Genomic DNA, 27,155 nt, shown 5'->3' on the forward strand with positions numbered 1-27,155 from the left:
CTTGCCAGTGTGGTGGCCAGGCTCGGCGTGCTGGTGCATGCAGGCGCACGGGAAAGGGACGGGCAAGAATCCGCTCTGGCATGCGAGCATCCGGAGGCCGACCTTTGGAGTACCTGCCCTCTCTCTCTCTCTCTCTCTCTCTCTCTCTCTCTCTCTCTCTCTCTCTCTCTCTCTCTCTCTCTCTCTCTCTCTCTCTCTCTCTCTCTCTCTCTCTCGCACACCCCGAGGGCACCGTCTGGCCCACGCGGCGGGCAGCATGTGCCTTCGCAGGGGCGGGGCGAGAGAGCCGCTACAGTTGCGTTCGGTAACAGCGGTCCGATTGCGAAATAGTTGCGAGCAAGGTTCGGGCGGCATTGTGTTGTCTTGCATCTCGCTCCCTCCTGGAGCTCCATGCCGGAGCTATGCGGGGCTACGAGGCCCGGGGCGGGGCCCAGGATCGGATCGGCCGAGGCTTACGCTACGATAATTTCCTGCGCAATAACTTATGGAAATACTACGGGGCGGCCGTACACGTAATACACCTGGCGCAGCACCGCGCAGCGCAGTGCAGTGTTTGTGGGCCACACTTGGGATTAGCTTCGGAGATAAACATCGCGGCAAGGAGGGACTTCGCCAAAGTATCCGACGCACTGGGGGGAGGTGACAATTTTTTTGCAGCGGTCTGCGAAGAAAGAACGACTTGTTTTGGACTCCGTACCACTCCGTACCGCAGGCTGGTCCGGTGGATCTAGTTTGAGATGCAGCGACTGCAGCAGCGCGGTGCCGCCTGCCGGCTGCTGCTAGCATCCCGGGTTCAAACCCAGCCCGCGGCGCACGGTTGTTTAAAGTTTTCACGAGCGGCACGTGGGCATATTTAGGTGGGGCTAATACTCAGCGCGCACAGAGTTCTGTCCTAACTGGTGGACGCCCCCCCCCCCACACACACACACACACACTCGCACACTTTAGGTGGGGGTTGCAATCCCATTCACAGGAGGCAAAGTTGAAGTGTGCGAAGTTTGGTTGGACGGGAACTGGGGCAGGCGACTTGGGTGGCGGCCCCCCCCAGAATAGCGGTGCTCTCCAGGGGAAGGGAGAGGGGGAGGGGGGGGGGAGTTTGGAGGTGGGTCCAAATAACGGGATGGGGGCTACCGCCACTTACGCGCGCGAACGCACCGTGCAAGTCCAGGAGTCTGGAGAGAATGGGAGGGGGGGAAGGGGGGGGAATTAGAAGCAAGAATGGAGGGGGGAGACAGGCTCGTCTGGAGCGCGGGAGGGGACCCCCCCCCCCCCGTCCGGAAGCGTCGTGATCCCCCTCACGCGAGGCGCGGCCCGGCGCGGCCGGCACCGCCCGCCATTCAGGCGCCGTGTGAATGGGAGTCGCAGCGTCCTGCCTTTGACGCGTCACAAATCCGCTTCTCGGGCCGGCGCCTCGCCGCGTCGCCGCGCCGCCGGCGTGCGTGACCCTTGATGTGTTAAGCAGAGGCCCGGGCCGCCCGGCCAGGTGGCGCCACCGTCGTGATGGGATCAGGAGAGAGAGAGAGAGAGAGAGAGAGAGAGAGAGGTGGGGGGAGGGCGCGCCAAGTGCCTGGCGACGTCAACGTCCCCGTCAGGCCGGTCGTCTCACCTTTCGGCGGCCGACCCAAGGCGGGCCCCTCGGGGGGCGTTTCGGATTGTGTTCTGTTTGCGATTTGTGGACGGTCCCCTCGGCCCCTTCGGGCGCTCGGCCTCCCCTCGTGTCCGGCAGGCGAAAGGAAAGGTCGCCGAGCTGGCATTTCACATTAGCGGCTTGCTGCCCCGGCCGGACTCTCTCTCTCTCTCTCTCTCTCTGTGTGTGTGTGTGTGTGTGTGTGTGTGTGTGTGTGTGTGTGTGTGTGTGTGGCGTTGGATACTGCGACATGCACTGATGTCCGCGTTTTTCAAACTTTTTCATTCCCAATTTTTTTTTTTTTTTTTGGCGGGCGCGGGCTATCCTCCGAGCGTCGACGTGCCACACCCCTGCTTAGCGCCACCTGCCCCCCACCCCCCTTTTCCCCGAACCCCCAACGCCACCCCCTCCCCCCACCCCCAGGCCAAGTTAAGCCCCCCCGGTATGCCCAGCCGATTCAGAAGCCGTGAGGAAGTGCTAGTGAATGTTTGCCCGTACATTGTTCGGGAGGATCTCTCTCCTTCCGCGCCGACGCCCCTGGCTGTCCCCTCTGTCCGTCTGTCTGTCTGCCTGTCCCTTGCTAAGCGGTCCTTCAAGGGGCTCCGCTCCATCACGAAAGTTACGTGGCAGTGTGCTAATTTCCAGGAGTGCGCCCTGGAATCTCGGCCGGGGTGTCGAAAAACACTGGGGAACGCGGACGAGGCAATGCAGGCAAGCAAGGCCCACCCGGTGGAGGCGGCCGGCATTCTACCCCTTTGACCTCGCCAACAAACGCCCATAACTCCCAAGTTCTGGGCTTCACTGACAACAAGTTTGCCTGCCGGGCCGCACCACCTCGACACCCATGCGTCACGTGAATTTGTTGCATTCGCTCGCGGCTCCGAGTACGTTCAGCTGAATTTTTAAATATTTTCTTTTCGGGACGCAAACTGTGATTGGAAGAAGGGCTGGAGAAGGTGGAGCGGGAGAGTCCGGGTCAAATCTGTGGCGGGCATCTCGAGGCATCTCCTCGCCGAAAGTCGGACGGTCCTGTTCTTGGCCGAACTTGGTCGGAATGCGGAGAGCAGCGGAGAGCAGCGGAGAGCCCGGCCGCGGACAAGTGAATTACTTACTTCTACAAATTCATTCCCCTCGCTGTATCGACTTTTAGTGGGAAGAGGCGGCAGTGGCGGAGGCGGCGCGCCCTGCGGTTCTGCAGCAAACTTTTGTGCAAGCTTTGGCGGTCTGCTGCTGTCGGCACGGAGGAGAGGGGGAAGGGGGAGGGGAGTAGCTGTCCCACCGATCCGTTACTCTCAACAGCTGTGCATCAGTCGACATGGCTGCCAGCGGGGCGGGGTGGGGCGGGGCGGGGTGGTGCGGCGGGGGAGGCTGATATGGAGAAGGTGTGGAAGGGAGGCGGCTATCGTTCGTGGAGGGGGTACTCGCCAACTCGTGTCATGCGGGCCTCTCGCAGCACAGTGACAGTGGGCCCTAACTCAAGACGCGTTTTGAGCTCCAGAGTCGCTAAACAGGCCTCCAACCGAGCGTGTGACCCCACCAATGGATTCCTCGTTCGGAGAGCAATCCACTGGTGGGGTCACACGTTCGATTCGAGCCTTATTTAGCGACGCTCTGAAGCTCAAAATGGGTTCGGGATTTTGGCCGGCCCACTGTGTGCTAGTCGGAGGCTCTGTCGGCGGGCACGTAGATGGGCCGAGAGTTTGCGGGCCGCGTTGACAAATAAAACAATCTCTCGCCCCGGAGGCCTGGAGCGGCCTGGAGCGGCCTGGAGGGACCGTCTGGTCTCCCTACAGGAAAGGGCAGTCGTAACAATTGGCCGCCCTTTGGCTGGTCCTTCATTTCCTTTCCGTCCTTTCGGTCCTAGCCCCCCGGGGTGCCCCGAAGGGGGCTCATAAAGGTTGAGATGCTTACGGAATCCGTTGTGACGTTTTGTTGTTGTTGTTGTTGTTGCAGTGGTGCGGCAGCACTACGAGGTGCAGGTGTACGACGAGTTCGTCATCCTGGGCAACACGGCGGTGCTGCGCTGCCACGTGCCCTCTTTCGTCCGCGAGTACGTCACGGTGACGGGGTGGGTGCGCGGTGGCGACCAGCGGATACTCGGCGACGCGGACACAGGTGAGTCGACTTCCATTTTTTTAAAGTAACAAGAAAAATGGTTATTTTAGAGACCAAGAGCTTTCCAGGACGGCAGCCCCGCCCCAATAGTCCGGCGCCGCCCGTACATTTCGGCGTCAGTCTACTTTAGGAGCCCCCCAACTTTTTCCAAGCCCGGGGATGTGCCTACGGGGTGTCAAACTTTGCCAAGTTCCCGAGTCTGCAAACATTATGGACATTGTCCCGGGCGTTTTCCCCCCGAGCCCAGGTATCCGCTGCACCCTCTCGTACCTTTCCTATCTTTTTTAATTGGCGAGTTCCCACGTATTTTATGCAGATTCGCGGCAGGTACTGGAACAAATTTTGTATCGGAAGCATAGAAACCTAGTTTCCTTGCAAGCTACCGAAGCTATTTGATTCTTTTTACCACGCCTGCAATGCGTACCCCCTTTCCCGCGTGCTCTTTGCTCTCAAAGACTTCTTTTTTTCTCAAACGCCATCTTTCTTCCCGAAATTCACTCCGCTCGTGTGGCAGCCATGCCGAGCCCCGCCACTGTAATGGGCCCGTTGGAAGCGCTGTGGATCGCCTCGGAAGCGCGCGCCGCCGCCGGGGGACTCGGGAGGACAAAAAAAACGTAATAATATTAATACCGAAAAAAAAACAATACTTACGCCGCAGAAGAAAAATGGTGGCACTCAATGGGAAAGAAAATTTTCCCACCCGCCGCCCTCAGCGGCCCCCTCTAGTGGAGACAAGCGCCGTTATTCTGTGGAGAGAAAATATTTCAAATTGCTGTCGGCAGTTTCGGCCGGATGCGTGGCCTCGTGTGTGGGGTGTGTCTTTGTGTGTGTGTGTGTGTGTGTGTGTGTGTGTGTGGGTGGGTGTGGGTGTGGGTGCGTGTGTGTGGGGGGGGGGGGGTGCAGATGCGGCCGGAGTGTGTCGTCGTTAGCGAGTCGTCTAGACGGCGTGTGCCCCGCGACTTGGCCGTCGAGGAGGCGACTTTATTTCAATGGCCGTCGCATGGCGTCGCGTAAATCGCGGGCGTTATGTGGCGCGCTCTCATGTCGGGATTATGTAAACCGGTTCGCCGCCAGTTTACGAGCAGTGTAGGCGAGCCTGGGCGACGAGGGGTCAACCCGCACTGCACACGCCTCAAGGTCTTTTTTTTAAAAACTTTTGCTTAGTCTTGCTTGGCGTGCTGGAGAGCACCTTGTCGGAGTGAGCACCGCCGCTAGCGAGCACCGCTGTCCCATCGGGCGGCTCCATTTGTCACGAATAACCATGATCTGTGGCTTGCTGAAGCAGTATGCCGTGAGTGCGTCTCGCGGCGCCGGCGCCGAAACGGCAAGCCACCGCTACCGAAAAAGAAAATGTTGTAAAAAAAGATGCTTAGGCACGTGGCTAGTTGCAACGGAACGGGAAGACGGATGGCCTTGATGGCAATCAGCGACATGAACAATGGGGAGCGTGTCTAACCAGCAAGCCGCCCGCATCCAGCGGGTGACCTCTAAGTGCCCCAGGTCCGGATCGCTCCCCCAAGGGAAAAAGTCCCTAACGTCCCTAACTAAAGGGATATTTCGCGGCCCCTTGTTATAGGTACAGTACCAGGCTCGGACTGGCCAGGGCAGACAGGCAGAAAAATCTGCCGGGGCCTTCGGGTTTGGGACCAGTAACGTCACAAAGTTGGTCAAAAAGTGGTCGAATCTCGGAAATTTGCTGATTTTGTTGACTTTGGGCGGCCACTGTGTCCAATCTAGTTTCCGTAAAAGGCCTCCCTCGACGTCCTAGTATTCTTAAGACCCTACTCTTTCATGCCCTGTATCGGGAAGACGTTGACCACAACGAATTTGCCTTTGACCGCAACGATTTTGGTACCAAAGTTGCTCAAAAAGTGGTCAAATCTCGGAAATTTGTTGATTTTGCTGACTTTGGGGGACCACTGTGTCCAATCTAGTTGCCGTAAAAGGCCTTCCTCGACGTTCTAGTATTCTTAAGACCCTACTCTTTCATGCCCTGTATCGGGAAGACGTTGACCACAACGATTTTGCCTTTGACCGCAACGATTTTGGTACCAAAGTTGCTCAAAAAGTGGTCAAATCTCGGAAATTTGTTGATTTTGCTGACTTTGGGGACCACTGTGTCCAATCTAGTTGCCGTAAAAGGCCTTCCTCGACGTTCTAGTATTCTTAAGACCCTACTCTTTCATGCCCTGTATCGGGAAGACGTTGACCACAACGATTTTGCCTTTGACCGCAACGATTTTGGGACCAAAGTTGCTCAAAAAGTGGTCAAATCTCGGAAATTTGTTGATTTTGCTGACTTTGGGCGGCCACTGTGTCCAATCTAGGTGCCGTAAAAGGCCTCCCTCGACGCCCTAGTATTCTTAAGACCCTACTCTTTCATGCCCTTTGTCGAGAAGGCTACTGACCGCAACTAGTTTGGGAGTGGTAGCCTCACAAAGTTGGTCATGAAGGGTAAAAACAATGATGATCGGGGGCCTTTTGCGGTCTTATCCGCCGGGGCCTTTTGGGGGCCAGTCCGAGCCTGTACGGTACCCATGGAAGGGCCAGTTCCTATGGATACGGACAGTCCCCTCCAAAAACGTGCCCGTGGACAGAACATTGCGAGAGGCCCAAACCCTTGTTCGCTTTTGGTCCGGTTGTTGTGCAGGGCTGCTGCCGCAGTTTGCGCGGTCAGTGGTGAAGGGATGCAACTGGAACTGGTTGGCAGGGCCGCGTGGCGGCGTCCGTGGGTGTGCACTGCACTGTGCAGCGGGTGTGCAAAGAGGACAGCGAGGGAGGGGGCAGGTGAAGTCCTGGCGCCACTGCTACCACCAAGGCTGGCTGGCTGCACGTCCCGCGACTTCTGCCTCCCGTAAATATCCATTAGAGCTGAACGTTGGCTTGCGTGCACCGACGTACTAAATCGCATCGCCTTCTGACGGCGAGTGCATGCCGGCCGAGTGGCCAGTCACTGCTATCGCGGCCGACCCGTCCCATCGACACTGTCAGGCAGTGTCAGGACGCCGTCACGCGGACTGACATCTAGCACAGCGGAAAAAGGCAGCGCGGGTGGAGAAACGGGATCCTTTTCAAAGGGAACAATCTGTGTCCGGTTCCCCTCGGCCCTCGCCGCTTTCGCCGCGTTCGCTCCACCGGACGGGACGCAACGCCTCCAAATCCCCTTAAATGTTCGTCCGACGCGCTTCCGCCAACTTTTTTCGTTAACTTTCCTAGGCACGGGGGATTATTGTTTGCTGGTGAAAATTGCGTTCCGCTTCGGCCTTGCCGGGCAACGCGGAGTCACCGCGTGTGTGTCCGTCTCGCTCGCGCACTCGTGGGCCGTCCCGCGGGCCGCGGGTGCGAGAGAGACAGAACCGGTGTGCCAGGCTCGCGCGCCCAAACGGTCCGCGAGGTGAAATGCGAACCGGAGAGGGACTTTGGCTACTTTGAAAATGAGTTTCCCGGCGGCCGGCCAGAGGCCAGACTAGGCCCAGCGAGGTGTGGGCCGCACAGTGGGCCAGAAGACCGGTGGAGGCGGTTGAAATCCCGGACGCGTTTGGAGCTCTAGAGTCGCTAAGCAGGACTCAAACCGGGCTCGTGACCCCACCAATGTATTCCTCGTTCGGAGAGCAATCCATTGGTGGGGTCACACGTTCGGTTCGAGTGCCATTTAGCGACTCTGGAGCTCAAAACGCGTGTAGAGTTTCGTCCGCCTCCACCGGCCTTCTGTCCCACTGTGGGCCGCCACGAGATTGCCGCTCCTGGCGGAAATTTGCCGCTCCAGCTCCAGCGGATGGTTCCACGATGAGACGTGCACTGGAACGTGGGGAACAATCACTGCTCGCCACGTAGCAAGACCGTGAGACCTGGTCGAATAATTTTTACATGTGTCATCTAAAGTGTCGTAGGCGGAACCGCTGGAAAGCGATCTTTTTTTTCAGCGAGGCAGCTTTGCTCGGTGGCCGCCAGCCGGCGCCACTGCCGTGCCCCCGCGAGTTTCCCGCGAGGTTCTCACTGTCCCCGATCCAGAGCTCTCGCGTCGCTTTGGCCCGAGACACGCCCCCGCGACTTTTAGAGGATTCCGATGCACTATGGGCAAAGCCCTCGCCCGCCTGTGTCAACAGCCCCCACTTCCAGTGCCCCAGTGTTTCTCCAGCGAGACCCCCTTCATGTACTCTGTGCGCCCTCCGCTGCGTGGCTGAAGTGTGACCCCACCAACGGATTCCTCGTTCGGAGAGCAATCCATTGGTGGGGTCACACGCTCGGTTCGAGTCCCATGTAGCGACTCTGGAGCTCAAAACGCATTTGGGATTCCGACCGCCTCCACCGGTCTTCTGGCCCACTATGTGTCGGTTCACTTTTTAGCTCCGATTGCGACTGCGTAGAGATTCGCTCGATGAGGCGGGAACTTTTCCCCTTTTCAGGATTTCCTCGAGCAGAGGCTTGCCAACCGCATCCCCGTGCCGGCTGACTCACTCTGCCTGCACGTTTTCGCGCCATTTTTCCTTTGTTTCTCTTTTCTGGCCTTTATTCTTTTGTCTGGCCGGCTCCAGCGGAAAGCTTTCAGGCTCCCCGATTGGCTCCAGGCCGCTCCAGGCCGTCCACGTCTCCACGTCCGTCGGATCCATTTTCCGTGGCCGCAATAAGGCCAGTCGGTGGGGGATATTTGTGTTTGAGCACGCTTAGGGATGCGAGTTGAGCTCATTCGCCCCTACCCGGCCCTCCCCCTGTCTGCCCCCGCCCCCGCCGCAGACCGTTTATACACACTCTGTCGATCAGCTGTCCCGAGTGGGAGTGGGCTACCACTCCAAGCACGCTTCCTTGACGCTCGCCTGCCCGCCACTCACTCTGTTGCAACACACTATTAATTTTTCGACTATTTTTTTTGTTTGATTTATTTTTTGATTTTGTTACATTATTTTTTGATTTTTTTTTACATTGTTTTTTTTTTTCATTATTTTTTCGATTTTTTTACACTTTCTTTAAATTTTTTTTCTTTAAAGTTTAGCATTGTTGTTTGTAAGTTGTGTCTGATGATTTTGGATACCACCAAAAAATCACTTATTCGCACACAAACAATTTTTTTCATTCTTTTTAGCGCTCCTAGTGAATAAGCATGACAATGGGCGTGTCCAATCCCGACCTTTGACCCCGACTGACCCCCGCGTTGGGGCCTTTGCGCCTTTCACAGTGCCGTAACCGCGGGGCCCCGCCGGGCCAGTTACGCGGGGCGTCCTCCTACACTACTTGTTGGGTGTCGCGGCGGCGGCGGCCGGCCGGAGGCATCGGCACGCCGGGCACGTCCACTTTCGATTCAGATTTTATGGCGACCGGGATAACCTCAACAGCCTACCAGTGTGGGCGCACGGGCACACGCGCCGCCGTGGCCCGCCGCCAAGGTGCGCCACACTGTGTGTGTGTGCGTGTGTGTGTGTGAGAGAGAGAGAGAGAGAGAGAGAGAGAGAGAGAGAGAGAGAGAGAGAGAGAGAGAGAGAGAGAGAGAGAGAGAGAATTATTGTCATCTCGGGCAGGTATATGTGTGTGGAATGCCTTGGTGCGTGAGCAAGTATACTGGAGACATAGTGTCATTTTAGTATTGAAGGGCCCATTTTTCTCGGCGTCTCCCAAGACCTTGGTCTACCACTACTTGTAACGCATAGTGAATTTCGACTGCCTTAGTCTCTAGTTCTTTGTGTTGTTGTTGTTGCTGACGGTGTGCTGGTGGTCCGCAGGCGGCAGGTACTCGGTGTTCCCGACGGGCGAGCTGCACATCCGGGAGGCGCGCGCCGAGGACGGGGCCGCGTCGTACCGCTGCGAGACCCGGCACCGCCTCACCGGCGAGACGCGGCTCAGCTCCGTCTCCGGCAGGTGAGTCCCCCGCACCACCCACACGCGTTTTGAGCTCCAGAGTCGCTAAATGGGACTCGAACCGAACGTGTGACCCCACCAATGGATTGCTCGTTCGGAGAGCAATCCATTGGTGGGGTCACACGCTCGGTTTGAGGCCTTTTTAGCGACTCCGGAGCTCAAAACGCGTCTCTGGCCTGGTCTTCTGGGCCACTGTGGGGCCCCTCGTGCGGGCCTTGTTGGTGGATCGAGCCTCACTCCAACTAATTAGTCGCGGCTGGCCGGCCGGAATCACATTTCGGCGCGTCCCCTCCCCTCCCCTTTCACTCTTCGTTCCGCACGTGCCTCCCCCCCTCCCCCCTCCCCCCTCCGGCCGGCCGGGGCTCTCAGAGGTTTGGCCGCCGAAGGACGCCGCCACGCCACTGCGAACGTGACGTCTAAACTTTCGTTTCCGAGGGACTGTCCGGTGTCCGGCGCGGCCCGTTGTCCAGACAGTTATTATCGGGGCGTCTGCAAGACGAAGGCGCGCGACGTGTCCCTGCTGCGCTGTCTCCGTCTCTCTCGCACTCACGGCGCGCCCCGAGTCGGGCCGCCCCGAGTCGGGCCGCCCCGAGTCGGGCCGCCCCGCCGGCTGTGTCCGGTGCACTGTCCGAGGAGGACGCGCTTTTAAAATTGCGTCCCTGACGGATGTTGCAAGTCCCCGGGTCCCGCTGCTCCCTTCCCCATAACGAGGCCGGCGCCCCGTTGCCCCGTTTCCCAGTGTGCTGCCCCGGCATCGCTGCGGGAAGGAGTCACGCTGGTCATTCCGCCGGCGCCATAACCCGCACACGCTGCGCCTGCACTGCCAAATCGGCAGTGCAGCGGGCAAGCGCGTAGCGACACAGCGGGCATCAGCTGGTGACATCGTACAGTGGGCCAGAAGGCCGGAGGAGGTGGCCAAAACTCAAGACGCGTTTTGAGCTCCAGAGTCGCTAAGCAGGACTCGAACCGAACGTGTGACCCCACCAATGGATTGCTCTCCGAACGAGGAATCCATTGGTGGGGTCACACGCTCGGTTCGAGTCCCACTTAGCGACTCTGGAGCTCAAAACGCGTCTAGAGTTTTGGCCGCCTCCACCGGTCTTCTGGCCCACTGTGCGTCGTGTCCGCAGCTTCCGGCTCGCCCACCCTCCGCCTAATTCCTCCCCGTCGTCGGCGTCCTCCTCGGCGCCGAGGTCGTTATCGTGTCCGTCATGTCCACGACGACGGCGGAGGGGCGGCGGAAGGGCCGTGTGAGGGCCGCGCCGCCCAGTGCAGGCCGCGGCAAAGCCCGGCCAGGGCCCAGCGGCACGGCACGGCACGGCCTGCACGCCGTTAACTCAAATGCACACCTCCGCCAGGCGCCCGCAGCGTGACAAATAGGCGTGTCACGTGATAGCGGCAGGGGGAGACGTGTCTAGAGCTCCTTGTGTGTGTGTGTGTGAGTGTGTGTGGCGCGGAGAGGGTTTCCCGTTTTCAAAATTAAATGGGGATGCGAAGAGATAAAGACACTTCCAAAGACCTGCCAGTTGTTATTTTTTGGGGTATCAGACCAGCCTTGATACGCATGCTCAAACGCGTGCATACACACACGCACACACACACACACGCACACACACACGCACACACACACACACACGACGTCCCCCCGGCGCGCAGAGCCACAGGGATAATACACAGCCTGCCAGGACTACTTACCGACGATACACCATTCGCTACGCACAACGCCTTCGATATTAGTCGCCGGGACGTGCCCTTCCGTCCCTGTGTGGGTGTGTGTGGGTGTGTGGACGTGTTTGTGTGTGTATGTGTGGGTAGGAGGTGGGGGCTGGTGGATATGGCTGAGCCGGCGCTTCATTAGGATTACGGTTGTTCGCTTACAGCGCAAGGGGTGTAATGGTATTCGAGGGAGAGTGAGAGGGGCTCGAAGCCTGCTGGGCGTCGGCGGTGCGCGCTGTAGTGTACACTGCCGCGTGCGTGTGTGTGTGTGTGTGTGTGTGTGTGTGTGTGTGTGTGTGTGTGTGTGTGTGTGTGTGTGCGAGTGCGAGGTGGAACTGAGCCGCCTCAACCCAGCCGCCGCCGCCACGGCGCGCCTCGAACCGTCAGCGTAATGGAAATCACACGGGTGGCGCCGCCTGCCAGGGCGCCGTGTGTGTGTGTGAGTGTGTGAGTTAGAGAGAGAGAGAGAGAGAGAGAGAGAGAGAGAGAGAGAGAGAGAGAGAGAGAGACTGCTCGACAATGCCCCCCGCGTCGCGACGCGCCACTGCGACTCGCGCAAGCCACACGCGCATTGTCGTTGAATTGCCGCTCTCGGCGTCTGGAGGTATGGAGGTCTGGAAGTCTGAAGGTCTGGAAGTCAGGAGGTCTGGAAGTCTGGAGATCTGGAAGTCTGGAGGTCTGGAAGTCAGGAGGTCTGGAAGTCATGAGGTCTAGGAGTCTGGAGGCCTGGAAGTCAGGAGGTCTGGAAGTCAGGAGGTCTGGGAGTCTGGAGGTCTGGAAGTCAGGAGGTCTGGAAGTCAGGAGGTCTGGAAGTCTGGAGGTCTGGGAGTCTGGAGGTCTGGGAGTCTGGAGGTCTGGAAGTCTGGAGGTCTGGGAGTCTGGAGGTCTGGGAGTCTGGAGGTCTGGAAGTCTGGAGGTCTGGAAGTCTGGAGGTCTGGAAGTCTGGAGGTCTGGAAGTCTTGGAGGTCTAAAGGCGCCCGGGGAGGGCACGGCAGTCTGCGCCGAACTGGAGTGCCTCTGGAGAGGCGAGTGCCACCGCCACCGGCACCTGATTCGCGGTACTTCGACGAAGAGGTTCCACCTGACACCTACGACGCCGGCGATGCGGATACCTCATCGAACGTTACAGAGTCGATTTAAAGTTTTCGTGCGTTCGGTGTAGTCACACCCACCCATCCACCCATCCATCCATCTGGCCATTCCGACGAGACTGAAGCGGCGAATCGCTCAGAGGGAGGGAGAGAGAGAGGGCCTCTAACGAGCGGGGAGCGTCCCTCACCGTGCCTCCCCGCGGGGCCCCGCCGCGTCCGGGACTTACTGCGGTGAAGGTGACATATTGGGCCTCGGACTCGCCCCGCCCCGCCCCGCCCCGCCCCGCCCCGCCCCGCCCCGCCCCGCCCCGCCCTGAAATATGGACGGCCCGTAATGCTGCAGCCAATCATGCAAAGTCTCTGCTCGCGGGGAAAGAGAGCACGGCCGGTCTCTGGGCTGAGGGCTGCGGGCTGCGGGCCCCTGTGGACCCGAGGGTAGGCACCACGCCGCACAGCCCAGGCCGACGGGCGGGCCCAGCCGGCCAGGCTGACTTCTTCCCGACCGCCACCGAAGCAAAGGCCGCGAACTGGAGGCCTTTCGTTCCATCTGTGACGCTACCAGTCATCGAGGTGCGTCGGACGGAAAGCAGTGCCTTCGCGTCGGAGCTTCCCGCCGGGCTTGGCACACTGTCAGTCTGCCTGGCTGCAGGGCCTGCACGGCCGCCCCACTAGTTTGGACCGCTGCCACGCCGCCTTGTATGGTTCTGCCTGCTGTGTGTTCGTTCGCCATTCGATACCACGTCACTGTAAACCGCTGCAGCGGAGGTGAAGCCAAGCCCGGACAGGCCCCACCGCACCTGTTCGCCCCCCCCCCCCTCTCTCTCTCTCTCTCTCTCTCTCTCTCTCCCGACTGACCCCAATATTCAAACCGGACGCGTGGCCGTGCGGCCATCCCGTGACCGTCATCCCTGGCATTGCGAATGGATGACACTGTGGCGGTGTTTCTTGTGTATGTCCGTCCGTCTGTCTGTCTGTCTGTCTGTCCGTCCTGACAATCCTATTCTAGTGCAGGTGCCTATGTTTACCCGGCCGCGCGCACTCGAAGTGACTTCTTCGATGCATTTCACATTTCATTCGGACAAAGCGCACGCTAGCCGAGTGTTTGCATAGTCAAACTTACCTGGACTCCCCCCTTCCTGAGAATTTTTTTAGTAGTTGTGACTGTGTGCATTATTATTTTTTGTGGGTAAAACTTAATTTACAGTCCCAATTTTTATTTGATTTTTGTTCGTAAACAAAGTTTTACCCACCCCAAAAAAGGAAAGCACACAATCACAAATACCACTAAAAAAAATAATTTTACAGTGCAGTTTATGCAGGCCGGCCGAAATCGAGTGCCCTGCAGTGGCGCAGCTCGTGAAACCCGTCGTCCCTTCCTGGCATCCTCCGTCTTTTTTATCCCTCCCTTTGTTTCAGTTTCATGCATGCGCCGCCGCACTGGAAGCGGGAGGCTTGGAAGACGCACTGCCGGACTCTCCAGTGGAGTCCGGTCATCTTTTTGCCCCCCCCCCCTCCCCTCCCCTCCGGTCGCTCTGCGTAATCGCTGTCGCGGTTGATGAATTTGGACCTTCCCCCTCCATATCTTTCCCCGACCACCCCTTTTTTTGGGGGGGCCCCGCTTCGCTTAATATGCCGTGTTTTGCTCTTCGCCGGCCAACCAACCAACCCAATCGGGGAAGGCCGGCCGGGCGCGGTTAATATTATTACCAAGAAACGAGGAATAATTGCATCAACTTCTTTTTTTCGCGCACTCTTTGGAGTCGTGGTGGAGCTATCGGGCATTTAGCGGGGAGACTTGGAAGGGGGTGCGCGTGTGCAGAGTCGCAGGAGGCTAGTCTATTTTGCATGTGTTTTTGTTTGTCTTTGTATTTCCGAACTGCGACGTCGAGCCCGACCGTGCCGTGCCGAGTCGGGCCGGGCCGAAGTCAAGGTGGATCGGGCGGGGCAGATCCGTGAAGTTGAGCCTCCTCGATAGATCGCATCATCTCGATTGGATCGCGAAACTCCCCCACTGCAATATTTGGGATTAGACAGAGATGGAGACAGCGGGCCGGTCTGCCGCGAATAACGTGAGTCCGCGAGACCCCCGGGGGGGAGGAGGGGAGGGGGAATCAATCAAACAATGCCGAGAAGTCCTCCGGAGTGTCCTGGATGGGGCCGGCACACTGGAAGTGCGGGGAAAACGTGTCGGAAAGGGAACGGAGATCGCCGCAGGTACAGTGGTAATCTTTTAAGCGGTGGATCACGCGCGTAGCTTGGCGGGCGTTTTGTCAAGTGTAAGCCTGTTGCAGGCGACGGACTGATTTCGGCGGTGGAACTCACTTTTTTTTTTTTTTTTGCCTTTGATCAGTTTGTCCTGAAAACCGCCGACAAAGTTACTGCAAAGTCCGCTGGAGTTACATTTGTTACTCTGGCGTGGCAGTTTTTTTTGTTTTTTTTTATCCAAGAAGTCGTGTTTTGAGTGTGGTCCACAAGTCCATGAAACTGACACGTTCTCCACGCCGTGCCGTCGACACGACGGGTCCCTGCTTTTCTTCGCGGCGGCCTGGAGGCCTCTGAAGGCGCGCCTCTTCTTATTTTACAGGGTGGTGGTGGCGCCGCCCCAGAGCTCCGTGCCGCCGCGGGTCACTGACTCTCGCAGTGTGGTGTCTGGGCGTGTCAAGGACTCCCTGGAGCTGCCGTGCGCCGCGCAGGGCTCCCCCGCGCCCGAGTACAGGTGAGTGTCGTGCCGCCGGGCCGCCAGGACGAACCAGGACGACGCTCAGTGGGCCAGAAGAACGGTGGAGGCGGCCAAAACTCTAGACGCGTTTTGAGCTCCAGAGTCGCTAAACAGGCCTCAAACTGAACGTGTGAGTCCACCAATGGATTCCTCGTTCGGAGAGCAATCCATTGGTGGGGTGACACGTCCGGTTCGAGTCCCATTTAGCGACTCTGGAGCGCAAACCGCGTTTAGAGTTTTGGCCGCATTCACCGGTCTTCGGGCCCACTGTGCGATGCCACGTGCCTCGCGAAATGAGGAAGACAAGAAAGAGCGGTCGAAATGAGCGTTTTGACGCCGTTTCAAAAGTGCTCTCTGTCTCTCTCACTCCGCCGCGGGACGCGGGACGCGCCGTGAGTGCGAGAGAGACAGAGCACCTCGTCCGGGTTCAGCGCGCTGACGCGCCGCGCAGACTCCCGTTCCATTTCCGGAGCGCGGATCGCAGCACCTCGTTGATAAGACAGTCGTGTGAAATGTGCAGCCGCTCTCTTTCGGTCTCTCTCTCTCTCTCTCTCTCTCTCTCTCTCTCTCTCTCTCTCTCTCGCCGAGTGGGATCGGCCGGGCTATATTTTCGCCGGCCGCCGCCCACCCCATATCACACCACCTTCATCTTGAAGATGAATCGAGGCGCCCCGCCCCGCCGCGCCCCGCCCCGCCACGCCCGCCACGCCCCGCCACGCCCCGCCACGCCCCGCCACGCCCCGCCACGCCCCCGATGACATGCCGGAGCGAGAGAGACGCCAAGAGTAATGGCGGCCGGAGCGTGCGGGTGTGTGAGTGAGAGCGTGCGTGTGTGTGCGGCTTAAAGCGTTAATTGAAAAAGGAAACGTGTTAGGCGGACCGCTCGCCCGCGCGGCCCTTCCCGGGAGGTGGGTCGCTCCGCCGTCCAGAACGCCGCACAGTGGGCCAGAAGACCGGTGGCGGCGGCCGAAACTCTAGACGCGTTTCGAGCTCGAGAGTCGCTGAACAGGACTCGAACCGAACGTGTGACTCCACCAATGGATTCCTCGTTCGGACAGCAGTCCATTGGTGGGGTCACACGTTCGGTTCGAGTCCCGTTTAGCGACGCTGGAGTTCAAAACGCGTCTTGAGTTTCGGCCGCCGCCACCGGCCTTCTGGCCCACTGTGCGCCTCCCAGGCCCAAAAGGCCCCCTTGATCAATCAAAACTCGGAGCAATCCCCGCGCCAAATTGCTGACTAATTGATCCGCCGCTCATCCCGGCTTACGGAGCTTGCGAGCCGCTTCTGAAAGATGCACTCCTCGAGGGCGGCGACGCGGCGACGCGGCAACAAAACTTGCCCTCTCGTCGTAATTGGAGAGCCAGCCGGGGGATTCGGACGGAGTGGAGACGCTGGAGACGCTGGAGAGGCACGCCGCAGGGAGAGAGAGAGAGAGAGAGAGAGAGAGAGAGAGAGAGAGAGAGAGAGAGAGAGAGAGAGAGAGAGAGAGAGAGAGAGAGAGAGAGAGAGAGACGTCGACATGTTTTATATTTATTTGGCCGCTGCCCAGCACTGATAATTAGGGGACGTCGTTTCTCAACGTAAGAGGCCCGGGTCAGTGGGCAGCCTGCGGGACGGACTGCGACAGACGCTCCCTTCCTCTCTCTCTCTTCTCTCTCTCTCTCTCTCTCTCTCTCTCTCCCTCTCTCTCTCTCTCTCTCTCTCTCTCTATCTCAATCTCTCTCTCTCTCCCTCTCTTTCGCACTCGAGATGAAGAGGCCACGCGCCGGCACGGCTCACCGGGCTCGCCAGGCAAGCCAGGCACGCGGTGCGTCGAGGGCTTCCGGCAGCGGAACAACACGTCGCCGGGCAGGCCCCTCCTCCGCGGCTATTTGTGGACGCCGACCTGAATCACCGCACAGTGGGCCAGAAGACCGCTGGAGGCGGCCGAAACCCCGGACGCGGTTTGAGCTCCAGAGTCGCTAAATGGGACTCGAACCGAACGCGTGACCCCACCAATGGATTGCTCTCCGAACGAGGAATCCGTTGGTGGGGTCACACGCTCGGTTCGAGGCCTGTTCAGCGACGCTGGAGCTCGAAACGCGTCCGGGGTTTCGGCCGCCTCCAGCGGTCTTCTGGCCCACTGTGCGCCGCCACCCCCACCTGGGCGGCCGAAATTAGGCCGCCACATAACCCTATCGCGTTGAACAAAGAAAAAACATCCGGCCGTTTAATGGTGGAGCGATAAGCTGGCCGGCTCATCAGGCGGCAAGGCGAGCCGAGCCGGGCGGACTGGGCGGACTGGTCGACCCGGTCGGACCCGGTCGCCGTCAGGCCGGCACTTAATAGCTCTTCCATTAGGCAGGGGATTATGTGGGAGTGCCACGGACTGGCGCTTGAATTATTTTGTTTCGGATTGTTTCGGAAGGCTGGTCCACTAGTAAGTGTGTGCGAGAGAGAGGGAGGGTCGCTGTCACGCAGCAGCAGCACTCTGGTGCCGCTCTCTCCCTCGCCTTTGTCGGGCGCCGGCCGAGCGAGAGAGACAGAGGCAAGGATGTGTGGCGGTTCATTGTCGAGGATCGGCCGCGTCGAATCTATTGAGTTGGTCGGCGTCCAACCTGTCACTGGCCGCCGCGCGAACTCGTTTCGTTTATGAATGGACAATGCGCTGCCCAACCATTACCGCCTGATTAATAAAAGAGTGCCAATTCTCTCTCTCTCTCGCTCTCTGTTGTGCAACGTTGCACGCCGTAATTAATAATTGTTCTCCGTTTGCATGCACCACGACTTTGTCAAAAACTTTGCTGTTTTTATGGTTGTTGTTGTTCTTTTTTTGGGTCGTGTAATTAGCGGGCAATTTGCGCCAATGGGAACACGCACTGTACTCCTCTGCCGATAATGGGTCGCGTCAAAGCAGAAATAAGGGGAGCAAACCGCGAATTCACCCCCCCCCCCTTTTCGGCCGCCCGGCCGCCCCCGCAGAACCAGGCCTCCACTCTATAAAGCAGCTCTGGCGGCCCGCTGAGGCGTGAGGGTGCCCCGTGGGGAGGGGGAGGGGGAAGGGGGCAGGGGGACGTCCTGGCGCCCCCATAAACCACAGCAAGCTTTATTGGTGAAAGTCTGTGTAAATTAGCGGGCCGCAGAAACAGATAGGCAGGTGCCGACCCCCCGGGGCCACCCTGAGTCCCCCTTTGGGGTCCCCCCCCCCGGCCCCGCCTGGGGCTCAGCGACGCAACCCCGAAGTTGCGTGCCCCCACCCCCCTTCTTTTCCTTCCAACGGGTGCACCTCTGGCAGTTTGGAGCGCGCAAAAACCTTGTTTGGCGGGGAGTTGAGGCCGCCGGCGATCAAGTACTCCTCGGCCTCGTTCGTGAGTGACCCCGGGCCGGGGCCACCATGCAGCCGGCCGGCCTCGGCAGCGCGGGCCCGCGCATTAAAAGCCGGTTAAAGTTGTTGATAAAGATGATGAAGAGGTTCCTAGTGGTGGGCGGGCGGTGCGGGCTCTGTCTCTCTCGCACCCTGTGGGCCGCCCCCGTGAGTGCGAGAGAGACACAGCGACGAAAACACGTTTGAGGGGTCAGTAGGTTAGCGGCACTGTCCAGGACGTGGTCGACGTGTTGCTGAAAGAAATTTCGTACACAAGGTTCACTTCCAGCTCGAAATTTCACCCGCGCACAGCGACGACCCCCAGCTTGTTGTCGGCGAGGCACTGGAGCGGCACTGGAAGGCAGAAGCCCATTGGGCCAATCTGCGGCCCGCGATACACTCTAAATATGGCCTGGCGCGGCGTGGCTCGACACGGCCAGGTGTGTTTATTAACCGGCCTCGTTTTAGGGCCTAACTGTGGGCAATCCATTGGTGGGGTCACACGTTCGGTTCGAGTCCTGCTTAGCGACTCTGGAGCTCAAAACGCGTCTAGAGTTTTGGCCGCCCCACCGGTCTTCTGGCCCACTGTGCAGAGGCAGCAGCCTGCCGGCAGTTAGCACCTAATTTTCGGTTCGCGCACCCCGCTCGCCGCGCCCTGCGCCCCACGGGGCGGCGGCCGGGCAGACCGAGCAGGCAGGCACGATAAGTCCGGAAACTTTTTTGTGGAAAATGCCTCGAAACTCGATTACCGGTTTTAGCGCGGCGCTACATCGCGAGGGACGCTCTCCTCGCCTTCCGCCGAAGATGAGGAAGACGAGGGCCTTCTCGGCGTCGAGGCCGCTCGTCAGGCCGCGCGCCCGCGACTCGCCCGCCACGCCGCGATCGAGTTTAGCCTCAAAGCGGGCGGCTGGGCGGCGGGGCGACGCGAGCGCCCTCGCGCGGCGCTAACCAGCAGCTTGAAACTGACTAATAGGTTCCCGCCATGCGTTTTACGCCCCGCCCCGCCCCGCCCCGCCCCGCCCCGCCCCGCCCCGCCCCGTGTACCCTAACGAGCAGACCATCCCGCGGCCCGTCTTTTTTCCGGGGGAGGGGGGGGGAAGCTTTGGCCAAAAGATTTTCATACCATGAATAAATGGCGGCCGAAGCGCGCGAATAGACCCGTGTGCCGCCACGCCACGCCGAGGTGGTGGAGGAAAAAGGAAAAAGGAAGGGAAAAAATGTGTTGGCGAGATGCTGTAGAGTACACGCGACGTGACGTAGCGGGGTCATGTGGGGCCCCTAAGATGTCCACCTATTACTCCAGGGTGAATAATTTAGGGGTCGGTAAGCGTTGGCTGCTGGCGGGGAGGGAGGAGGGGGGGAGGGGCTCGCAGTGGAGTGGGGGATCTTTGGCGGTGGCAGATGCTGCGACATTAAAGGAAGCGTTGCTGGAGGGGCCGTGGCGGCCCGTGGTCCCATTGCTGCGTACTGATGCCTGCTAATATCGCCGCCGCCGCTGCCGCTACACTGGTGCGACACTGCTGCTACACTGCTAGTGGCGGCTGGGGGGCGGTTTGTCCGACGCGCTGCGTGCGCGCTGGTGGAGCCCCGCAGCCTCGCCGCCGCCCTCGGAGTCGCGGAGGCGGGTCCCACAGTGGGCCAGAAGGCCGGTGGAGGCGGCTAAACTTCTCGACGCGTTTTGAGCTCCAGAGTGGCTCAATGAACTCGAATCGAACGTGTGACCCCACCAATGGATTGCTCTCCGAATGAGGAATCCATTGGTGGGGTCACACGTTCGATTCTAGTCCTATTTAGCGACTCTGGAGCTCAGGGCGCGTCTAGAATTCTGGCCACCTCCACCGGCCTTCTGGCCCACGGTGGGTCGGTCGCCTCGCGTTCGCGACGTCGCCGAAGCTCCACACGCAAATACGGAAATGGTGGCTCGGCTGTTCCACGAACCCCGACCCCGTTCTTTTGCTGTCGCACAGTGTGCGCGCCCACACACCTACATACTCACCCACACACCCACACACACGCACACACACACACACGCGCACTCACACACACAGGGGCGCGCGCGCCCCCTCTGCGGTGCGGCGTCAGGGAGCTGTGTTTTGGCCGGAACGGTATTACTCTCGGGAAACCACGAGCAACGGGTTCGTGGAACGCAGGGGGGGCACTGCATGAGAACCAGCAAACACCATTCCGATTTGCTTAAATTGTTTAAAAAAAAGTGTCAAGTGTCAATTGGGAAAGTGTCAGATTATTTTTAGGGGTTCCGACGAAGGAGGACCCCTATTGCCCGGGGCCGCTCAGAATTCTTCTTCTACGGACCCCCCAGGATGGACATTTCGCTCCCGCCATATTAATCCTTTTCATAATACAATAAAAAGTCCAGAAAATCTAAAAAATTTATCGTGGAAATTTTCCGTAAACGACTAAAACATAAATTTGCAACAATCAAGCACCCTTATCCGTTCACATTTTCCAGAAACGTTTCGAAGAAAAAATGTGCCACTCTTAAAAACTAAACTTCCTGCCTCATCAAAGTGACAAAAACTAATCACTGTTCTAAGAAAATGATAAAAACATGAAGAAAAATTCTCGATGAAAACGTCCCACTGCCATTATACCAACTGTCAAAATTTAAAGTCCATGATAAAAAGAAATTAAAACGCCGTAAAATTCACAAATGCCAATGTTCACTCATTGTACACTGATAAAACATTTACACATAATTCAAATCTGTCATTAGTAAAAACTTCACAGCAGAAAAGACAGAATAAATAGATTTTCCGCAGTTGGCAACAATTTTCTCGGCGTCTGCGCCCTTTCGAAAATCGCGAGGCTGAAAAAACGAGTAGTCGCGCATTGAAACTGCCCCTCCATTGTTGCTGAGGTTGGATTGCTTGGCTTGCTTTTAAAGGCTGCGGTTCTCGTCTCATGTTTTCCTCAATTCTATAACCAGCACGACGGTTGGTTTGACAAACTTTTTAAACTCGGGAGGGGTGCTTTCGGAACGCGGATGACTTTCGGTTGACGAACATGAGCGAGCACTGTAAATCGCGAGATCGCGAGATGGACTGAGATGGTCATTGTGTTAACTGAATCACTTTTGGAAATGTAAAAATATCGGTAGGATTCAAAGTTACGTAAATAACGGTAAAATTAACGTAATTAACGTTTAAATGACAGATTTCAAAATGATTTCCACAACCGGAACACCGTGCAATGCGTAAGCATTGGAATTTTTTTTATTTTTTTGGGGGTTTAGAAGTAATTGTATTTTTTTTTCATTTTGTCAAAGATATTTTGGAAATTTGCGTTGGCTGTTTGTTGCCTCCCCTTGAGGAATCCAAGTAAAAAGCAACCTTCCGAGCAGCACGCGCTTTGGACTCTGGAGCAGACTCTGGAGCGATCCGCGACAGAGTGGATGGACAGGGCGGACTGGATGAAGATTGGCAGGCGTGCATGTAGCGCGCTCGCTGTGCGCACGCACACACACACACACACGCACGCACACGCACGTCGCGAGCTGGTTGCGGGAGGCAGGAAAAACTTTTCTGTCCCATTTACGATCACACTTGTTCGTGTCCTTCGTTCGTTCTCCCTCTTTTGCACCGTTGCACTACTTTGTAAGTGCCGGAGAAAATCCGCCTGCTCTCTCTGCCCCCCCCTCTCTCTCTCTCTCTCTCTCTCTCTCTCTCTCTCTCTCTCCTCTCTCTCTCTCTCTCTCTCTCTCTCCCTCTCTCTCTCTGCTCGCTGTCCAATTCGGCGGCGGACGAGCGTCGGCCCCAGTCCACCCTGGAGCCAAACTTTTCCTTGTACGGGAAACTTTTCACCGTGTCGCAATCATGGGTTTTCTTTTCAAACTCTCAGCGCCCGCAGAAGAGAAAGAGAGAGAGAGAGGAGGGGAGAGCGGGAAAGAGAGCAGGTTTGGCGGAAGGGGGGGGGGGGAGAGCGGGGCATTGGCAGAGAAAGGGTGCCGCGTAAATCATATAACATTTTCGGCTGTCTGTCGGCGTCTGACTGACGGCCCGGCAGAGATATAACTTCCAGCGTGGAGAGGGAGAGAGAGAGAGAGAGAGAGAGAGAGAGAGAGAGAGAGAGAGAGAAGGGCGTTTACAAAGATTCGGGATGAAAGGGCGGCGGGGTACGCGCCGACGTGTCTTCGCGTTGATGTAGACAAAGACGTTCCTCGAGCAGACGGACGGTGACGGCAGGAGAGAGAGAGAGAGAGAGAGAGAGAGAGAGCATGCTTTTTTCTCTCCCCGACACGCCATCAAGGGCCTCATACAGCCCGGCGACACGCTGTGAACAAAATGGTGCGAGTGTCACCGTGCGTGTAGGCTGGACCGAGACCGAGGGGGAAAAGAGGGGGGGGGGGCACGAGCGCGTGGCAACGCCAGGAAGCTCTCTGGAAAGATCATTCCCCTCAACTTTTCCACTCTCCATATGTTTTTAAAAAAATAGGAAAAATTGGAAAGATAAAATCGGGGTCAAAGTGACTGAAAAAGTTGGTAAGTGTGAGGGACTGGTGGGGCCTATTGCTTGCGTCGCTCCGCGGATTCGGACACGCTCTCAAGTTCTCCATTGAGAAGGTGCTACAAACCGTGGTTTCTTTTACTCACTCTCTCTCTCTCTCTCTCTCTCTCTCTCTCTCTCTCTCTCTCTCTCTCTCTCCCCTTCCCCTACCCCGACCGGAAAGTTTCGCTCGGTTTAGCTCGTTAAATTTGTCGCTGCTGAATGGCGCCTCGCGGTATTTTCGGCGCGAGCGGCCCACTCACCACACTGTAAGTCCCTTTTTCTTCCAGTGTGCGTGGCAAACGCGGAGACGTGGTTTTAACGAGGCGGTGGCTTCGTCACCGCGAATGCACTTTGCGCACGGCCTGGCTGGTGCACTGCTTGCCGGAGGTTGGCACACTGTGTGGTGGGATCGGCGCGGCAAAAAACGCGCGCGTATTTGAAATGGGTGCTCGCTGCGCCGAGGTTGGCTGCCCTGCCTTTGCGGTGTGGTGCCCCTCAGCGCCGCAGCGCCGCGGCGCGGCGGCGGGACTTTGAACCAACAGCGAAGTGGCGGCGGCGGGGGGGGGGGGGGGCGGCTTTCGCGGCGCCGTCTCTCTCGCACTCGCGCTGTGCATGGGCGGGGTGCGAGAGGGACGCCGCGCTGTTCAATTCGACGCGGATTGCTGAATCGGCGGAGGCGGTGAGGCCTAAGCCGGCCAAACTTGGACACGGCGCCGCGCCGCGCCGCTCAGTGACTCAATCCCTGCGATTACTGCCAATAACGCGCACACGCACCTCATCCCGAGAGTCGTTTTCGTCGCTCTGTCTCTCTCGCACTCACGGGGCGTCCCGCGTAGGTGCGAGAGGGACAGAATGACAGATATATATCGCGTCGTGTTTGGGTCAAGGTGCGGATGGGCGAAGCGCGCGGCAAAACGTCTCAGGGGTGTTTTCTCTCTCCCCCCCCCCCCCCGTTGAAGTAAGCAACAAGCTCTGCGGGACTGTCGCCCCAGTCGCGCCATCCGACCGAGTTGTGTGTGTGTGTGTGTCTCTCTCCAAAAGACTCTGCAATGAAGAAAAAACCCCTCGAAAAGAAACGCGTGTATCTGTTTTCTTTGCGGACTCGCGATTCAATCCGACGAGACTTGTTCCTCACGGGAGAGCTAGCCGGGGCAGGGAGCGCTTGCAGTTCAGTTGGAAAGCGGAGAAGAAGCGTCGCGTTCCTCGAAGGCCAAACGAACAGCAAGTGGTTTTCTGTCTCTCTCGCTCCCGTGCGGCCGTGCCCCTCGCGGCACGCACCCCCACTGCGAGTGCGAGAGAGACGGAGTGCACGCGGCGCTTCCGGTCAGCCAGTCCGAGCCGCCGTAAAGAAGTGATGACTCCGGAGGGGTCCTCCTCTCGGATTCCTCGCCACTTTGAGAGCCGTGCGCAGCTTGACGGGGCGGCGCTGTTGCTTTTCGCTGCTTTTTTCGCTGCCGGTGGTTGATGGATTTACACGGACCGAGTTTATTTGGACGAGATTGGTCGGCAACTTTTCGAGTTGAAGGAGCGCCTCCCGCTTTTGTTTTGGCTATTGTTTCGCTTCCCCTCCTTTTTTTTTCCTGGTTCGTTTTTGTTTTTTGTTGTGTTTTTTTTATTGTTGTTGGGCCGACGTTACTCCGGATTGACCACGTGATCATAATCGACTCACATCAATGAACAGGGGTGGAAAAAGAAGGCTAAAAACAGCAATGATAAAATTTAACGACGACACTCGACAGCACGACAAGAATAACGCAAACAACAACAACAACAAAGTTTATCGACTCACAACAATAACAACGGGAGACCCATTCGCACGGCCTTGCTGCTCAAAAATTCAATTACGGTGTGTAAGAAGGCACGAAGGCGCTCTGCGTTGATGGGCGTCTGATCGGTCCGATCGAAGCGACCCGCAGCAGGTGTGGTGGGTACACTCTCGGAAGTCGGTCACCACACCCAGAAAAATGGTTTCTTGATTTTAAACTCTCTTGGGTTTGCTAAAAAAAAAATAATCTTGACACAAGAAAAATTTTCTTCATTAAAAAACAAAAAATTGGATGAAGAATTTTTTGTAAAAAAACATCCAAGAAAAGTTAAAATTTTTTTGATCCAAGAAGTTATTTTTTTTGTGCAGCCCCGTTTTCCCGGCTCGGTGAGGGCGTTTGCAGTGTTTGCCCACCGTTATTTTTAATATGTTCGATTTGAACCTTTTTGGCAGTGCACTGCACACGCAGCTGGTGTAATTTGAAAACATTGACGCCGCGACGCCTTGTAAAGCATGTCGCTGCGTTGCCCGGCGTCGTTGCCCCGTCGCCCCGCTGGTCCGCTTTCGGTCCCGATCCGTGCCATTTCGCCATTTCCCAGTGTAATCCTCGATGCACCATGAAAACCCCCACTAAGCCCCGCGGCCCCCCAGCCAGCCAGCCAATGTGTGCGGCTGGCTGCCTGCCTGCCTGGCTGCTTCTGGCCGCCGCTTTCCCCTGAGTGCGAGAGAGACAGAGGCTCCGAACAGCCCTCTCTCCTGCGAGTGCGAGAGAGACAGAGGCTCCGAACAGCCCTCTCTCCTTGCGAGTGCGAGAGAGACGCAGGCCCGAGGTATTCATAATGACGGGCACGCCGATATTAACGCGGCCACCCCAATCTGTCACACCTCTCGACACGCTGAGTGATGAGCGGGACGGGGCGGGGCGGGGCGGGGCGGGGCGGGGCGGGGCGGGGTGGGGCGCGAGCTTACACGGTTGGCTGGCCCTGACCGGGGAACTCTCCTTCCTCTCCTCTTACACCGTCCTTGATACTTTTGCCACAGCACTGCGGGAAAGCACTTTAAACCCGTGCCACACTGGCGCCATCATGCACGAAGGACATTCCAATTCAAGTCGCTAGGGACTTGAACCGGACGTGTGACCCCACCAATGGATTGCTCCGAACGAGGAATCCATTGGTGTGGTCACACGTTCGGTTCGAGTACTATTTAGCGACTCTGGAGCTCAAATCGTGTCTTGAGTTTTGCCGCCTCCACCGGTCTTCTGGCCCACTGTGCGATGCGTTCACAGCGTCCCGGTGGATTCTTTCCTTCGTCTCCGCTGGGACGGCGGGCTGCCTACCTCCCCGGCGGCGTGCCCGGGCATGCCCCAATAAGCAGAAAGGAACACAGCCTTAGTCTTTGACCCACCCCTTACCTGTGGCCAGTAAAGCAGCCCCCGCCCCGCCCCGCGCCGCCCCGCCCGACCGCGCCGAGGCAAACATTGTCCCAGTCTGGGTGGCGCGGTCCCTCGGCAAACATCCCCCTTCCCCCACCCCCACCCCCTCCCTCCCCCGAGCCGCTGGAGCCGCTAACTGCCGGAAACAAATTAAGTCAAATCCTTTGCGGGCCTTTCTTTCCAGGCCTTCCAAATAAAAGCTAATCACACACGAGCGGCGCAACGCGTCTCTCTCTCTCTCTCTCTCTCTCTCTCTCTCTCTCTCTCTCTCTCTCTCTCTCTCTCTCTCTCCCTCTCTCTCTCTCTCTCTCTCTCTCTCCAGCTCGTGCAGGGTGTCCAACTCCCCCCGGAGTTTGCCTCCTCGTGGGACGGATAGCTCCACCGACACCGTGTTGTAGTACCGGGCGGCATCTGCAGCGTCGCGTTGACGCCCCGGACCGGGGGGGGGGGGGGGGTCCTCGGTGGCCCTCAAGATGTACACTGCACACCCATAAATCAGAGTCCTGTGCTGCTCTCTCGGTGCGGTCTCCCCCTTCACCCCCACCCCTTTCCCTCCTTGCTCCCTTTTCGGTTTTCCGCCCGTATTGTTCTATTGTGGCTCCCCGGACGCCCACTTATTTACACTGCCACGCGTCCGCACCGCTTTTCCAGGTGCCTGTGGGAAAATCGACTGGGAAATCATCTGACTTTGCCAGCGCAGTGACAAAACAATCAAAGGAAAACTCGAAAAAACGGCCCTAGAAGGAGTCCGGTGAAAAATCAGCAACGTTGGGCTTGGCTAGGGCTTCCCCGCCCGCTCATAATTCTTCAGTCTCCCTTGCTGTAGCGAGATCAATCAACAATTATTCTAACCTCAAATTTTATTTCAGCAACATAAAGTTAGTCTAAAAAAAAGTGTTCTTTTTACCTGTTTCGCTGATTGTTTGCTGTAGTCGGAGGTCCCACGGTTCTGCGTGTGGCTTGCGGAGTGGGCGTGCAGGGATTGCCG

General features: G+C 57.9%; 1 protein-coding gene across 1 annotated transcript in view; it reads left to right on the forward strand.

Moving 5' to 3' along the window:
* Positions 1-15,119, forward strand: part of LOC117651972 (Down syndrome cell adhesion molecule-like protein Dscam2) — a 57,581-nt gene extending 42,462 nt beyond the window's left edge. Inside the window, exons 4-6 of the mRNA XM_034396599.1 lie at positions 3,581-3,742; positions 9,457-9,592; positions 14,984-15,119. Of these exons, the coding sequence (XP_034252490.1) occupies positions 3,581-3,742; positions 9,457-9,592; positions 14,984-15,119 (434 nt within the window). The remainder of the gene's footprint in view (positions 1-3,580; positions 3,743-9,456; positions 9,593-14,983) is intronic.
* The last annotated feature ends 12,036 nt before the right edge of the window (positions 15,120-27,155 follow it).

This window comes from Thrips palmi, unplaced genomic scaffold (assembly GCF_012932325.1).
Source record: "Thrips palmi isolate BJ-2018 unplaced genomic scaffold, TpBJ-2018v1 HiC_scaffold_6, whole genome shotgun sequence".
Classification (NCBI taxonomy): domain Eukaryota; kingdom Metazoa; phylum Arthropoda; class Insecta; order Thysanoptera; family Thripidae; genus Thrips; species Thrips palmi.